The sequence below is a fragment of the Coloeus monedula genome (assembly GCF_965178545.1).
Source record: "Coloeus monedula genome assembly, chromosome: 8".
In the NCBI taxonomy this organism is placed as follows: Eukaryota; Metazoa; Chordata; class Aves; order Passeriformes; family Corvidae; genus Coloeus; species Coloeus monedula.
Window position 1 is genome coordinate 38,249,199 of NC_138788.1, and position 17,408 is coordinate 38,266,606.

The 17,408-nt window shown below is 54.1% G+C and overlaps 1 protein-coding gene across 1 annotated transcript; it reads right to left on the reverse strand.

Annotated features, from left to right (window-relative positions):
- Positions 1-7,762: 7,762 nt before the first annotated feature.
- Positions 7,763-15,311, reverse strand: STK32C (serine/threonine kinase 32C; the record flags this gene model as incomplete). Its single annotated transcript, XM_082285742.1, has 10 exons — positions 15,178-15,311; positions 13,460-13,633; positions 12,990-13,027; positions 12,219-12,308; positions 11,480-11,583; positions 11,272-11,388; positions 9,668-9,793; positions 9,388-9,519; positions 8,686-8,753; positions 7,763-7,886 (listed from the first exon to the last, which is right to left on the reverse strand). The coding sequence occupies exons 1-10, from the start codon at positions 15,294-15,296 to the stop codon at positions 7,763-7,765; spliced, it is 1,092 nt and encodes a 363-aa protein (XP_082141868.1). The 5' UTR covers positions 15,297-15,311.
- Positions 15,312-17,408: the final 2,097 nt, after the last annotated feature.

Here is a 17,408-nt window from a genome sequence, read left to right on the forward strand (position 1 = left end):
CGCTGTCCTGAGCTGTCCCCGCCGGGAAGGGGCCAGCGGGCCGCTCTCCGCGCAGGAGGACAAGCGAGCGAGCGCTCGTCAGCTGCGCCAGCCCTTCCCTCGTAGGTAGAAAATAGAGTGATCCCTGAGGTAGCGCTCCCAGCTTGGATTCTCTGTCAGTGTTCCTCCGCTAGCTGCTTGGAAAGCCCTTCCCTGTGCATGCGGCACCGCGACGTACCCGGGGCTGCGGGGTCAGCCGGGCCGGCTGGGGGCCGGGGCGGGAATGAAGGCACATCCGGGCTGGATCACGCTCTTTTCCAGCAGCACCCACTGCCCGCTCACATCAAAGGACTTCCAGCCCATGAGCACTTCCATGGTTTCCAGTCAGTGGCCTCTGCCCTGGCCGTGCTCCCGGAGCCACCGTCAGCGCGTCTGTCCCTCGGTGGTCACAGCTCAGGGGTGGGTGCAGCCCCGTGTCCCGGGGCAGAGTGGTGCTGGTTCTCCAGGACCTGGCCATGCCCTGGGCCGGTGTCAGCCTTGTTTTCTAAAGATTATTTATACAGTTTTTCAAGAACTGAGTGTGAGTCCAATACCCAATACCAGGGCTCGTTTGGAGGCCAGGTGCGTGCGACACACTTTTTTATAAAGATTATTATAGCCCAGTTATTATATTTAAAGGTGTGTACATAGAGTGAACCTCTGGCCATAGAGCCATGCATGTACCTCCAGGAATGGCTTTCCATTCCTGTCTACTCCTTGCTTGGAATAAATTTGGTTGGAAAGCACGAAATGGTGGAAGTAGTTGATCCACCCAAGTCCATTTTGTTGTTTTCTTGAGTTTTTCTGGGCGAGGCTTGTACAATCCCATCCTGACTTGCAGGTTACTGTGCTCCCCTTGGAGCGGTGGGAGCCTCATCATCCATGGTGTGGGCAGAATCCCACCCTTCTTCTCAGCTGTGCCTGCCCCCGGAGCCGCTTGGTTTACAGATAAACCCACAACCCCAGGGGTGGGGGCTGGTTTCCCTCTAGGCCCACGCTGGTCCCAGGGCTGGTGAGATGTTGTGATGCGTCTGTGAGACACCGAATTTCCCTTGGGCACTGCTGGACTTCAGTCTCCAGCTCTGTCTGAGCCAGGCATGAGAAAGGGAACAGGATGTAGCGGCACAAGCAGGGATCTGATTTGTGAGTGGGAGCTGGAACAACACATATGGCAGCTCCAGATACACAAATCCATGAATTAGGAATGAACCCACAAATGTAAACCAGGGAGGGATTTAATTTTTTGTTGAATTATTTTTTTTGATTATCTGATATGACCTACATTTCACAGCTTAATGCTGCAGTAATTTCTGCATCAAGCATATGGGAATGCATTTGTTTGGATGTTTTATATTTAATTTTAACTTAATTTCATTTGTTGATTTTCTGATTTTCCCTGCAATTTCATCAAAGCAATTAACATCTAGTGGAAGGTGTCCCTGCCATGGCAGGGGGTGCAGTGAGATAAGGTTCTTTCCAACCCAAACTATTTATGATTCTATGATCTCTTTTCTTTCTGAATAGAGGTTAAATTACAGCAGTAGGACCTCCATAAGGAATGGGAGAGATAGAAGTCACAGTCTGATGGCAGTGACCTCCCCATCACCCCAACATCCATGGGGTAACAGGGACACCCCAACACCCTCAGCTTGTAAACATTTAGCAAAGGAAGTTCTGAGGTCTCTGTGCAGTAAATGTCCCTTTTCCCACAGCTGGCCTGGTTTGTACCAGGCCCTTGGGCCAGTGAAGACCCAGAGAGACACCATTCCCTCTCCCCCATCACCCGGTTTAGGTCCCTGCACCCTCTGTGCCAGCCTAAGGCTCAAACCCTGCCAGCCCTTCCCTTACGGAGGGAGGGTTTGCATTTATTCCCTTTGTCAGGGAGCTGTTGGAGCCAGCACAGCTGCCCCAGCCTTCTCCTAATGCAGGGATCAGAGCCAGCAGCATCTCTGCAGCTCTCCCAGTGCCAGGAGAGGCTGAGCTGAGTCCCACAGCTGCCTGCTAATGGAGCCAGAGCCTCCGGGAAAAAACCCCCATGGAACCCACACGGTGCCTGGCCCTAATTCCTTTGGACAGCTTTCCTGCAGGCTCTGGGTCAGGGACACTGAGGAGACGCTTCATGCCCTTCCCAGCACATCCCCAGCTCTGCAGCACCGTGGCTGCAATGGAGGAGCCCCAAGTCCCCACACTTGTGCCTGGAGTGGGGATGGACCCCTCGATTCCCGCAGAACAGCAGTGCTCCTAAGGGAGCAAATGAGCTGGCAGACTGGCACTGAACTATCCCTGTGCTTATCCCTGCTTTCCATGCTCACTGCATCTTTTTTCTTTATTTTTATTTTGCATTGGCTTCCCACTGCCATGCAAAATAAAAAAGAGGGCAGGGTTAGATGGGATATTGAGAAGGAATTGTTCCCTGGGAGGGTGGGCAGGCCCTGGCACAGGGTGCCCAGAGCAGCTGGGGCTGCCCCTGGGTCCCTGGCAGTGCCCAAGGCCAGGCTGGACATTGGGGCTGGGAGCAGCCTGGGACAGTGGGAGGTGTCCCTGCCCATGGCAGGGAGGAACAAGCTTTAATGTCCCTTCTCAAGCACACCATTCTGGAATTCTGTGGTTCTGTGATTTCCCTCACATCCAGCACTTTGATCAGCAGCAGGATCAATCCCAGCAGGTAAGAAAGACAAGGCTGGTTGATGAGCCCGGGAGGGTCGTTCCCTGTTTGTCCCCAGCAAATTCCAGTTCCCAGGGTTTAGGCACAGTGATAAGGGCACGGGCAGGCAGGCACTGAGCACTCCCGGCTGCTGCGGGCCTTTCCATCCCTCAGCTTTTCCTCCCCTGTGTTTCAGGGCTGTGTGTGGGAAACTGCCCGCACTCTGTGACCTTCACCTTTTCCCCCCGTAGTGAACAACCCAGCTGGGGGTGCCCTCGGTGCTTCGGGGACAGCCGGGAATGCCGCCCCAGAGGCACGGCAGCGCTGGCGCCGCGCGGTGCAGACGGGACGAGCCCGGGCTCACACATCTCACACATCTCACACATCGATTCGTCTCGTGCCTTCACGGCTCCTTTGAAGTGAGGAGCAGCTTTTGTAGCGAGAGAAATCATTCCTGCACTGATCAGGGGGCATCAAAGAGAAAAAGCAGAGATCTCCTGACACTTCCAGGGGCTGCTTTTATTGAGGTTAAGATGCAACATCCAGGGCTGTGTGAGGGAATACCAAACCCCTGTGAGCCGTGGCTGTTGTGCCCTGCCTGTCACAGCGGGGTCCTGCCGCCTTCCCCTCCCACCTCTGCCTCACCCTGGCGCTCCCAACCCGGCCACCAGCCCCGATGGCAGCGGGGCCCGGCGTGGGCAGAGCTGTCCCAGGCCAGTGGCCATGCCTGGGGCTCTGGTCCCCACCGCGATCCCCGCCCGCCGTGCGCACACACAGCGTCCCTGCGGAATGACCAGCAGCGGCTGGAGCCGCGCAGCGGGACACGGCACCGCCGGGAGCCGCGCAGCGGGACACGGAACCGCCGGGAGCGGCGCAGCGGGACATGGAACCGCCCGGAACCGCCGGGAGCCGCGCAGCGGGACATGGAACCGCCCGGAACCGCCGGGAGCCGCGCAGCGGGACATGGAACCGCCCGGAACCGCCGGGAGCGGCGCAGCGGGACATGGAACCGCCGGGAACCGCCGGGAGCGGCGCAGCGGGACATGGAACCGCCGGGAACCGCGCAGCGGGACATGGAACCGCCCGGAGCCCGCTGCTCCCCTTCAGCACCCGAGGCACTCCACGGCCGCGGCCCGCAGCTCTCGTCCCGCAGCTCTTGTCCCGCACGGCTCGGCCGTACCTGGGAGCGTCCCACCAGCCCCGATTCCGGCTGGGTTCCAGAATTCCAGCGTTTGGATGCTTCCGTGGTATCATGCATCTACAGCTCAATACCCTGGAAATGACACCAAATCCTTGGCAATGTTAAAAATACACATTTATTACTCCACATGTGCAATGGCTTCCGGCAGTATCTGCAAAAACACGACCTTGTCATAACTTAAATATTCTGTGACGTGGTAAAATTATCATGCAAGAAAATTACAGGAATGTATTAACATAAAATACAAAGATATATTTACATATATCTGCACTGAAATAATTTTTAAAAATACCCTCCCAAGGCAGCAGGATTTCAGCACTGTCCAGGGTCAAGTCCATGTTACTGGCATTTTTGCTATTATTTTATTACTCTTAGACTCTTTTTGGCAAGCTCTGGAGTATTAGAGAATTGGCAACAGAAGAAAACATCAGGACCTGACGTGGCATTTGTCTTCTGCACAAAATTCCCAGTGAAGGCTGTGGAATTCAATGCAAACACTTAAAAATATGCAACTTTGCAAAACTTAGTAACACAACAGAGATAAGAAAACAATCCCATGGCAAGTGATTAAAGGAGAATAATTTATAGGTGCTGTAGACTTTTCACAGCAGATAATGGCACACACTGTATAAATCTGTCATACAAAAAAATACAGGTATTTAAATATTTATGTACAGAAAATTCCTGTGTTCTGGCTGTAGTGGAGGTGTAACCCAGAGCTGCTAGTGACACCTTCCCAGCTGGGATTTGGGACCGGGGTTCTGCCACAACTTCATTGTGAGGTTTGCTCCGCAGCAGTAGCCAGGGCTCAGCCAAAATGATGGCACCAACATGGGCACCAACATGGGCACCACAACCCTGCCACGCCCCCACACCTTTCTCCCCATCCCCACCCCAGCCTGTGCCATCGGTCAGGGACAGGGAACACCCACGGGAGTGGCACAGGGAGGAGAGAGGATCAAACGCCCAGGACTCCATTGTGGATGGGGTGAGCCAGACATGGGACACCCTGGCAGGAGCCACAAAGATGTGCAGGGCCAACAGGAGCCAGCCCGGCTCAGTGGGCACAGGCTCATTGCAGGGACACAGCGACGGGGACACAAGAGGGGCCCAGAGTGGGGCACAGGGGGGACAGGAGCACTGAAACCCAGCACAGGGCTTCTGACAATGAAAACAACACTGAGCTCTTTCCCATCATTTGTCCCTTTTCCAGTTGCTCTTTTCTTGCCATTTCTTCTCCAGGGGCTGAGTGCAAACAGGTGTCAGTGAAAGCCTGTCTCCAACGGGCTCTGGAGAGGTTAAGCCCAAATATTATTTAAGATCAAAACCAAGCGCTTCAGTGATGTGTTCACAGTGTCTCTCCCACTCAGCACAATGAGCCCAGAGCTCTGTGTCCTGGTGCTGTTCTCGGGGATTCAGGTTCAGCAATGTCCCCAGCACAGCCCTGGAGATGCAGTGCTGGAGTCCAGAGCTGCTTTCCCAGGCAGCCAGGATCTGCCCAGACTGCTTCCCCTGGGAAGGAGCCATTCCCAGGCATCCCCCCAGAAGCTCTCCTGGTTTCTGCTGGGTGCCGCTGAGCTGTTTTGCACAATGCACTGAAGAAGAGGGGTGCTGCAAGGGGAACAGATGACGGAGAGGGTTTGGGCTGAGAAAACTCAGTTTCAGAAGTGAGTCAGCTCCTTCCCACACACACCAACCCCCACTTCAGGGCCCACTTGTCTCCTGTCCTAAGGAAAGCAATGAAAACATCAATTACACACGTCCTGTAACTGCCAACACCTCTCCTGGCCTGAGAGCTTCTGGCTGAATAGGATCTATCTTCATCACTCATCTATGGGATCGTTTGGTCAAAAAAATCAGTGACGCTCATTCTCATTCCAATAGTCCAAAATTTTACTGTTATTTACAGGAAATTGCTAAACAGTGCAATGGAATTCACTGTAAAACCCTACCCACACCAGTGGAGTAAATCACCTGTAATCCATAACTAAATGCATGGTTTGATCCTCACCTGCTGCACCAGGATAGAGCTGGTGTTCCAGCTGAGAGATGTGGGATGGAGACACGAGGTGAGCGCAGAGCCCCGGGCAGAGGACAGGCTGCCCATGTGGAGAGCAGGGGCTGCTCAGCACAGCAAAGGGGCCAGAGCACGTGGCTCACCTGCACACAAAGGCAAGCTCTGACAGAAGGTAATGAGGCCTCGCTGGTGCCCAGTAAAGAGACTGGAACTCACTGGGGGCAGAGAGGGCAGGTTCCCCCAGCACAGCCTGGGATCAGAGCCAGCCTAGGTGCCCTCCTGTAGCTGGGAGAAGGAGCAGGAGGACACGCTGATTTCGGCCCTCGCTCACTGAATGGCCACAGCCCCTGAGGTGTCATTAACGCAGCTCCGAACGAGGCACGGGGTGTGCAGGACCCATGGCTGACACCAGGGACCCCCGGTGGGATCCCGGGCCTGACAGCATCTACTGGCTCTGCCCAGAAAATAACCATGCAACTGGACTCAGAGCTTTGGCTCCCCTCCTCCTGCACACCCTTAAAGACTTCCATGAAAACGTCTCGGCACAATTTCAGCCACACACTAATTCCCACATAAAACTGTGGGAGACACGCACTGTGTCCTTGCTTGTGTAAGATCACTTCGCACCATTCCACCTTTCTGTTTTTTTCATGGAAACAAAAACCACAACAAAACTGGTCCTGACAGAATCTGGCCTGTTAAAAACATCTCGCATCCATTTTTGCATTAGGAATATCCAGTACGGATGCAAACGCTGCAGCCTCCCAGTGTCTGGCAGCAAACAGCGGCCGATGGTTTGACGGTGACTGCGGTCCCACCGCACACCTGGGGCACCAGAGCAGTCGTGTGGCACCGCAGGGCTCGGGTTTAGCCACAGTAACCAAAAACCACTCTGCAGCAGGTTAAACAACTGATATAGTGAAGGCCCCTGCAACAAGAAAGGCAACATCCACAGCTGCAGCAAGGGAAGATTTCCCATCTTATTAAGAAGTTAAGACAGGTATTGGCAAATTATATACAGTACTTGTACGTTACACTGAAAATAAAGTAAATCAAAGGGTGAAATTTGATATTCCTGTCTTTCGTAACCAAGTAGCCTTGCAAGGCCACCCCATCTGCCTCCAACAGAATCTCAGCCCATGATAAACTGTGTCCTCTGAACCTGGCCACATGGAGCCAGACCCTCCGATCCATCCCACGGCTCCTCACTGCCTGCAGCAGCCACATCAAGGAAGAAAATATTTTAAATGCATTCTGCATCTCAAATACACATTTCCCAGCCCCTGAAGAATCCATGGAGTACACAAAACCCATTTATTTGCCTTGAATCGGGAAAGGAACTGACAGGTGACGCAAGGACAAGGAGGTGCCTGGGACATCCTTGAGCTGCAGGACCCAAACAGCTGGAGGCTGCCAGGAGCTGGTGCCAGAGAGGCCCCGGGGCTGCTCTGGTTTACGCAGGGACTGCCCATCCCCAGAGCAGCAGCTGTGAACAGGGAATGCCGAAGTCAAATTCACACCACCTCTCTGGCCTTCCTCCCTGCTCGTCTCTCCCCGTGGGACCCGAGGTCATGGCTTCTTTCCCTGTCCTCTCACTGCATTATAAACGTGTAGATCAGCAACTTGACATTAAAACAGAAGGACTACGTAAGTTGATCTCCTCCCTTGACAAGTTGCACAGGCCGTATCTTCCCCCGACAGGCAGCCGTGGTGCCGGGCTGGCGGCCCACGGCCCGGGAGGGCAGTCCTGTGGGAACTCAGGTGTGCTCCAGCTCTGCAAGGGGAGCTGCCGGCGCTGTCCGGCGGCAGCGGGGCGGGCTCGGGTGCTCAGCGCACCTGAGGGCAGGTGAGGGCGCGGGCGGCCTGGCCCGGCGGCCCCGGCCTAGCTGCTGCCCGAGGAGCACACGGAGCTGCACATGTGCAGAGGCTCGGCCTCGGCCTCCGCTTCGTCCGTGGTCTCGGAGGCGGACACGGACTCGCTCGGCTGCTCTTGGCTCTTCTTCAGCCTGTGGGAGCAGAGGAATCAGAAGTCGCACAGCCACCCCCCGAACGAACACCCCCAGGAGTGGGCAGGGTGGGCTGCAGCCCTGGTGCCTCCTCACCGCTCGAGAGGTGCCTACGGCAGAGCCACGGAGCGTGAGGAGTCTCGCAGAGCACACAAACAGGTCGTGACAGAGCCCAGCGCATCAGCAAACCACACTGAACTGCTCTGAAACGCCCCAAAACAGCCTGCAAGGCTTCAGCCACCCAGACTTCGGCCATGAGTACCCACACCACAGCCAGGCTCCTGCCACCCCTCCTCCTCCATGGAGCCTGCCTCACACTCGGCTTATGGAACAAACAGCGCCAGACTGGGGAAGTAGTGGCCTTAACCCAGTGCTTCCCCTGCTTGCTTATTCCCACCAGGAACTTTAACACATAGAACAGATTCATAGGATCATCATCCGCAATCACTGGGTCCAACCTTCCTCACCTTCATTTCCCAAAACATCATCTGCTAAAAGCAGGATGGGTGAGGAGGTGCCATGGGGGAACTGAAGCAGTGTCACACACACATGTTCAATCCCAGAAGTCTCTCTACGGCATATTTTATTTAATGGCAGTTAATAATCCCCGATCTGGTCTCCCTTTGTGGCCAGAACCATTTTTCATACACAGCCAGCACCTGAGCTCCTCTGCTGATACCAGTCACCTGGGGCTAAGCCGGCAGCAAGGTGCTCCTGGCTGTCAGGCACTGGCACTGATTCCTATGGGAAGCCAGAAGAAGGAGTATTTTTCCCTAAAAAAAGCACCCTACACACTCACTTCTCTCTGTTGAAGATGACAAAGTCCTGCTGGATAGCTTCAAGGCATTCCTGGAGATAGTCATTTTCCTATTGAAGAAAAACAAAACATGCATAAGCAGCCCCGTTTGCATCTCACTGCTGCCTGCAGCCCCCAGCACTCCCAGCTGTGCGCAGGAGCCTCCAGATGTGTGAGGGAGCCCCCACCCCCTGAACCTCAGCCCAACAGCTGGAGGCAGCAGGGCTGGCTGCCTGTGGCTTTCACCAGGGGCTTGTGCCATCCACGGCAGCAGTTTTCCATAAAACACAGATCACACTGTTCCTGACATAAACATAACGCATTTATCCATGTATCCTGTATTTTGGGAGTGCTGTCAGCCAAAAGGAAGCACAGCCAGCGTGGGGAGAGCCCAGCACACAGCCCACGTGTGGAAGCCCCTGCAAAGGCACACAGGGAGCTGCTGCCTCGTGCCCAGGCTGGGCAGAGGCTGAACACAGCGGGCTGCCCAGACCTCTGCTGCTCATTTCCCTTTCCAAAGCACCCACTACTGTGAAAGTCTGGTCAAATTTCCATAAAAGGAATACTTGGTTGTTGAAAACGCTCCAATGGGCAAATGTTTTCATCAAAATAAACCTGTGGCTCCTGCAGTGTGGCAGTAACAGCTGCAATACCCGCCCAAATCCAGCCTTTTCCCAGCTGGATGTTGCCCCAGGGAGTACATACAGACTGGGAGCTGTCTTTGCTGTTATCCCTTGACTTGTTCTTTGCGAGCCTCTTCTTCTTCTTGTGCAGGGGCCTTGACTCCAGAATCATCTCCTCCAGCTCGAAGGTGGGGTCGCAGTGCAGGCGGCCCTTCTGCCAGGACACACGACACGACTCAGGTCAGGCACGGCAGAAACTCAGAAACCGCTTCCCCCTCAGAAAACCTCTGCTCCCACAGTGGTTCCTCCAATCTGAGGAGCAGCCCCTGCCCGGGATGGGGACACGGATCACTGCCACTCACGTTGGGGACGAAGCCCGGCTCCACGCGCTTCTCGCACACATCGCTCCAGACCACGCCCGACAGGTGCGCCGAGGCCTGGATGTGGGCCAGGCAGGAGAAGCGATGCTCAGGATTCACTGTCAGCAGCTGGGGAGGGGAAAAACACTGGTGATAAAACACTGGAGAGAAGAGCATTCCCACAAGAGGAGGAAGACAAGGCACTCAGCAGCAGCATGCCTGGGCCAGCTCCACTGGTTCAGCCACGTCAAGGAGCCTTTCTGCTGTGGGAAACAGATAACTGACTACAGGAAAAATACCTAATACAATGTTCTGGAGGTTGTGAAACCAGGTACCACTGGCTCCTGGATCAGCATGGGTTTGCTCCCTCCATGCCCAACCCTTCCCCACAGCACCCAGCACTGCCACCCCGCATGCTCCTCCCCCTGCCAGGGAGGCATGGATCCCTGCAGAGGCTCATCCTTTCAGTCCAGCCTCTGTGACACCAGGGACACCGCTCCATTCATCACACACATGGATTACTGAGCACAGAGAATAAAGTTCTCAATGCTCGCTTGTTCTGCGAGACAGCAGTCTGAGGGCAGAGCTGGTTTTCAAAGGATTCAACACCTGTGTCCCACTGCTGGAGGGATGTCTAATGTGAGGGTACAAACAACGTGCACGTGCATTAACACAGGGTGTGGGCAAGGCTTCCAGAAAATTCCATGCCTGTCTATCCCATGAAAACCTTCCTCGAAGTTCAACTGATGAGACCTTTGCAGAGCATACTCAGAGCCCCACACGTGTCCCAGCTCTCCTGAGAGCGGGATGCTCAAGGCAGCTGAGCTGTGTCCACCCTGGCCCCTCTCCAGGAGCCCCACCTTCACTCTGGACCAGTTCTTGCCATTTTCCCAGAGCACACAGGATTTGAGTCCTGACCCCTCGGTATGGGCATCTGCAGCTGAGCATGTCTGGTCTCCCGACTGATGGGCACCTACAGTGGGACCTCCACAAAGTGCCCGTGGAGGACGGTTCCCCTTAAATTGTGGCACAGTCCTACACACACTGGTCCTAGGTGGCCACAACCTATTTCCAGAAAATAAGGTCAGCACTGGGTCTTTTTCCAACGCCAAAGGTGACGATGCACGGAGCAGGTGATGCTGGCTGCACTTGCAGCTCCCGAGCACAGGGCTGCTGTAAAGGGCACGTGGGCAGGACACCGGGCCGGGGTACCCCAGCGCTTTGGGGGGACGTGGGGGTCCCGTCCCGGCTGAGGGGGCTGCTGGCACCTTCCAGGGAGAGGCTGGATTCCCTGGAAGCCCGGCTGCCCGGCAGATGGCAGCGCAAACCTGCCGAATGCGCCGGCACAGCCTCTGCCAGCCACGCTGCTCCTCACTAAACGGAATCTAATTATGCAAGTTACCCACCCAACATTAACTCCTATCACAGGCACTTATTTGCTGCCAGCACCGCGTGTATCTTTCCTACAGCAAACTCACCAGCTACTCTTCTGAGTCCTCAAGCAAGCCAGAGCTAAACCAGCGGATACATGCTGATAACTTCCCAGCTAGTCCTGCCCACACAGTAGCTACCATCCGACCCCAGCCCGGCCCAGGAGGACCATTCACCTTCCGCAGCAGCGCGACCATTTCCTTGGACCAGGCCGAGGAGTACTGGACGCTGACGGTGCTGAAGAGCTGCACCAGGGACTCCACGGGGTTGTTGGAGTGGATGTCGTACGGCCTCTGGGGACAAGAGCACAAAGGTGAGGAGTCCCCCCTCCCTCTGGGTCAGCCAGAGCACACGATCCGAGGGCCAGGACGGCCGGAGCCCTACCCAGCCCCGCAGCAGCTCGTACGCCATGATTCCCAGAGACCACCAGTCCACCTCGAAGGAATAGCCCGTCCCGCCGCTCAGGAAGGAATGGAAAATCTCCGGGGCTGAGCAGAAAGGGATAACATGCAACAGGTTATTTCTTGTTCTCTATTCCAGTATTCCATGTCAGTCAGTGCACAACGCTTACGGAGATTTCTGTGCGCGACTGCCCAAGGGGAGGCTGCGTGAGGCAGGGGAGCAGCAGCGGCAGCAGCCCTGTGCCTGCCCTCTCTGGGAACTGGGATGTCAGCCACCTGCAGGGACAGCCCTCCCAACACAGGACAGCAGAACCATGGGGACCCCAGGAGACAGCAAGGCCAAGGCTGGAGCCAGAGAGGGAGAACAGAGAAGGATGGGGAGTGCAGGATGGGATGGGGAGGGCAGGAGGAGGAGGCTGGACAGGATGAGGAGGACAGGGTGAGATGGAGAGGACTGGGCAGGATGTAACGAAGAGGGCAGGACAGGGCAGGACAGGACAGGACGGGACAGGATGGGATGGCGTGACATGCCAACCACACTGCCTTCACACTGGGAGCTCCTTCCCCTTCTCCAACAATCAGGCTCTGCTGAACAACTTGGACACAAGCATCAATGTCCTAAATTAACTCAGGGCCCCTGCCCCAGCCAGGGCCCATCAGGCAGCTTGTGCTGAGCACTCCCAAAACGTGGCACAGGCACGAGAGCAGCAATTGTTTCTTACCCATGTATGGCTTTGTCCCAGCCAATGCAGTCGCTCTTTCACCGTCCCTAATGATTGTTGCAATATTAAAATCTGTTAAATGGGCATGACCTTAAATAAAGACACATTTTAAGAAGGAATTAATGGCAGTGCAGTGGCAATGCAGAGTCAGAACACATTTGTTTCATAATCTTCTGCCCTTGGACAGGGTAGCACAGACACAGGCAGGTCAGGGTCAGATCCCATGGAATGGCCCTAAGAGATCCCAAAGCTTTCCCAGGATTTGGGCTGGCCAGGTGATTAAAGGGTAGGGAGCTTTGGGTCTTCATTTTAAACCACATTTGGAGCTAGCCAGTAACCCCCAGCAGCCTCAGCACTGGCCAAATTGCTCTGGCCAGAAGTTACGGGGATGAAAAACAGGGAAACACTATCAAAGAACCACAGAAAGTTTGGGTTGGAAGGGACTTAAAGATCATCTTGTTCCAAGCTCCTGCCATGAAGCTTCCACTAGACCAGGGTGTTCCAAGCCATTAAACTGCAATGACTCCAAATTCCCAGGGCTGAAGCAGGGCTGCCACTCCATGCTGACCACAGCACACCAGACAGGCCAGTTGAGTGATCCTCCCCAGTATTACAAAGCACAGGGATGTTCAGCCAAACATGATCCAGTGAAAGGAGAGCAGCTTTTCCCACATTTTCCCCAGGTAAAAAGATGCCCAGTACACAGGACTGTAAAGAATCTGTCCCTGGAATGAACGAGGGAGCAAACAGAGAGGAGCAGAGTGATCCTACCTTGTTCATCGAGGAGGATGTTGTCTGGTTTTACATCTCTGGGAAAAGAGGGAAGATTATAGCGGATGGAATCTCAGTCAGACCAGGGATGAGACTTAATGACAAAAATCCTGAAACTGTTTATTCATCAGAAATTAGGAACAAATAACACAAAAATACTCTAACATGAGGCAAGTCCCTTTATGATGGACTAGAAATATGCTTTTCCTGGACAACTTGGTGAAAAACTGGAAGCATTAGACTTGTTCAGGCCTCATTCCCAAGGAAAATGAATAACGCAATGCTGGAGATACTTGTGGGAAGCCCTGGATGATTTTGACACCTGCCCTGGAAGGTTCAGCCCCCCAGTGAAACATCAGACTCCCTCTGAGTGGTGGGGGGCAGGACCAGCACAGACAACATAACCAACCCCAAACCCAGCAGAGGCAGGTCCCACCAGGTGCCATCTGCCAGCAGAACCATGGACTTACCTGTGGATGATGTGCTGGCTCCGCAGGTAGTCAAGAGCCAGCGCCATCTCACAGATGTAGAGTTTGACTGTTTCCTCCGTGAACTGAACATTTTGCTGCAGGTGGTAGCGCAGGTCACCTCCCAGGAGCAGGTCCACCACCATGAACATGTCCTCCTCATCCTGGAAGGAATACCTGCAGGACCAGTGCCCGGGGAGCAGCTGAGCCTCGCAGGGCTCACAAACCCAGCCAGGCTTCTCCCCTCCCCTAATTACACAGCTCCTGTGAGAACTGCAAATGGTCCCACTATGGGCACAGAATCCCAGAATCGTTTGCATTGGAAAAGCTCTCTCAGACCATTGAGTCCAACCATTCCCAGCAGTGCCAAGGCCACCACTGCCACAACCACAGGGCTTTTAAATTCCTCCAGGGATGGGGACTCCACCCCTGCCCTGGGCAGCTGGGCCAGGCCTGGATAGCCCTTTTTGGATAGAAAACTTCCCCAATATCCACCCTGAGCCTGCCCTGGCCCAGCCTGAGGCCGTTCCCTCTCCTCCTGTCCCTGTTCCCTGCCAGCAGAGCCCGACCCCCCCGGCTGCCCCCTCCTGTCAGGGACTTGTGCAGAGCCACAGGGTCCCCCCTGAGCCTCCTTTGCTCCAGCCTGAGCCCCTTTCCAGCTCCCTCAGCCGCTCCTGGGGCTCCAGCCCCTTCCCAGCTCCGTTCCCTTCCCTGGACACGCTCCAGCCCCTCCAGGTGCTTGCAGTGATGGGCCCAAAACTGAATATGAAGCTTTGCTGCTTGCACCTTCGCAATCAAGCAAGTCCAGCTCAAGATGCTGGCTTGTTTTTTAAATGAATTCCTACACTAAGCAATGCTTCCCTGGAAGAGGTGAGTATCCCAGGGAACGTCCCCCTGCTCACCCTGTCACTGTCCCTGAGCAGCAGTGCCGTGTCAGCCCACCAGCACAGAGCTCAGGCTCTGTCAGCCACACACTTCAGAGAAACTTCACATTTTCAATTGCAAACAATCTCATAAACCTGCTTAAAATATCTCAGCCTATCCTGAAGATGAATTGGAGAATACAACTGCTAATTTAACCAGATAAACCAGAAAAAGAGATTTATATTTACTGTGGAGTAAACCGCCTCTCTAAATCTGCCGTGGGTCCCACGGGAGACTGACAGCAGTGGGGATACACCAAAACAACGCTCATTGTTATATTTGGTGACTGCAGAAGGAAAGAGTATGTGGGATTGTATAATACTTATGAATCACTCACTTCTGCTCCCATCTTAAATGTAGGTTTATTCTAAAACTATGAGCCGAAAGGGCTTGCTATGAGAACAAGTTCTATCCAGAATTTCATTACTTGTTGGGAAAAACATTTGCAATTGCTAAAAACCTGAAAAATATCAATATTAACTCAATTGGCTATTCTGGAGCAATTAATCAACAAAACAAATGTGACACATCTCCCACTTCCATCACTTCGGGTATAAAACTTTCTCAGTTTTTACAAGTTCAATGTGATTTGAGGAGTGTTTTTTAAAATTAGACCCTAAAATGTTGCTCAGTAATGAGGATATTTCTGCCAGTGCACACACAGTGAAGTCATTATTGAGCAACTTGAAATGTCACTATTTGTAGTGATCTGCTGCTGAAAAAGTTATGAGAGGCCTTCGAATTATCAGGTGTGTGGCCCTGCAAGCACTGGAGGCGCAGGGGAGGGAGCTGCTCACCAGAGGTTCACCAGGAACACGTGCTCGATCTCCTGCAGGATCTCCAGCTCCCTGAACACGTTGCGCACCTCGTCCCTTTCGATGCACTGCTGCTTGTTCATGTACTTCATGGCGTACATCTTCTCCGTGTCTCTCTTCTGCACAATGCACACCTGCGGCGGGGAGGAGAAAAGAGAGTCAGGAACACGTTCCACATCTTCGTTTGCCGCTTTAGGGGCTGAGACTCACTCTGCTCAGCACCTCAAACATCCCTGATCCCTGGGCTGTGACTTGGCACCTACGGACAGCAGCATCCCTGCTCCCAGCGCCGTGCCCGACTGGGGAGTGCACGGCCTTTGCTCCAGCCCACGGGCCATCAGTAACTGCAGCTGCCTCCAGGGCACGCTGGCCGGCTGCGGAGAGCTTTCCAAAGGGAGAGCTTTCCCAACAACTTTGTCTGGGAGCTGTGCGAGAGACGTTTGGGCTCGCTGTCTGTGGATGGAAGCCGGTGTCAGGCAACCGCGGGGCTCCCTCCCTTCCAGCCTCGCCTCGCTGCTGCCCACAGCCGCGGCTGCCCAGCGCAGCAGGGTGGGTTTCACCTGCCACGCGCATCGCTGTGCCCTGGAAGAGGAAAATAATCCCCTCTGGGTTAGCAGAAAGCGCTTAAAATGCAAATTCGCGACAACAATAACAACAAACACCTGGCGCAGAGCGATACCCCGAGAGTGCCCCCGGAGCCCAGCTCTGCCGACGGGCACGGAGCCCGCCGGGCGGGCACGGGCTCCCCACGGCACAGCCTTGGGCGCCTCCTCAGTTCCTCTAATGACACCGTAATTACCAAGGTAACTGTTTTTAAAAGGCTAATTAGCTTCACGGTAACTATTTTTAAATGAACTAATGGCATGTCTATATCTGCTGTAATTATGTGTGCCCCCTTTTAATTATCAGACCTGCTGGTAACTAGGATGAGCTGGATGCATTCCCTTTGGCAGTTTGGCCACTGCCGCGCTCGGGGCGCAGGGCGGCTCACCCGGGCTGGCTCCAGGCCGAGAGCGGTCCCGCTCACACCGGGTGGGAACAAGGAAAGGGAATTTCTGTGGATGGCAGGAAGCCGCAGACCGGTGAGAGCCTCGAACACTCCGCACCTCCAAACGCTGCCGTTAATAACCATTTGCAAGTGCTAATGGTGCTCAGTATAATATCATCAAGGACACGCTGCCGCAAGGAGGTGACAAAATAATGGCTGGTTATCGTTAGCCTGATAAACCCCGCAATTAGCGATGCACAGGAATTACCGGGATTATTTTCCGCCGTCGTTACAATTACGGTGAGAGCTGAAAATCAGGTGTTGCAATAATCTCTGCACACCTCAGAGCTCACGTTAAGGGCGCTTCGTGGGTAGAACGACCTGAGCTGTTTCCCTGGGTCTGGACCCCTCCGGTGCCCATGGGCGAGCAGAACCCATCAACTCCAGCTGCCAGGAACTGTTCCAGGTACAAACATTAGGGAAAACCTCCTTCATGCAAACCTAATAATGATAATAAACAGCCTACCACAACTCACACCGCCAGCAGGATCCAGCCCCGCCTAGAGCAGGCTGAATTGGTTGTACATTCAATAAACCAGGCAAAAATAACTTTATACATTATAGATTCTTTGAGCAGCAAAGCCCTAACAATTTTCCTTTAAAACATGGTCATTGCTGCAGAACTGCTCTAAAAACAAACCTCTGGGTAACAGCCATCAAGGCACCGAGCAACATTCTCCCCTGATGTCAGTTTATTCCACATTGTTGCTGGAAGCTCATTAATTTCTAGGTGGTTTATATTTTAGGTTGTGACTTGCCGTACCTCAATGAGTATTGCATGTTATTCTGATGTCATTTGTTTCTTGTTTCTCCACAGTGAAAATGGGAGCTCAGCATAATAAATGAGAAAATGATGAAAACTTCATGTACTCTGTAATTATAATAAACGATTTTCTGCAATGGAACAATATCACCTCCACAGACAGCAGCACCAGTTCCGGGCGCTCTGGAATTGTTTGTTCTCTGATTTCTGGGGAAAAAAGTGGATCTCAGTGGAGAGGTCCTTCCTGCAGCTGAGCCCCGTGGAATGAGCAGGGGCTGCCCCGTGCCCACGGGAGCTGCCCGAGGGCACAATGAGCCCCACGGCCGATGGACAGGTGGGGCTGGGGCTCTGAGTGCTGCAGCGACGCTGCACCACAGCCATCTCCAGGTACTGATCACATTA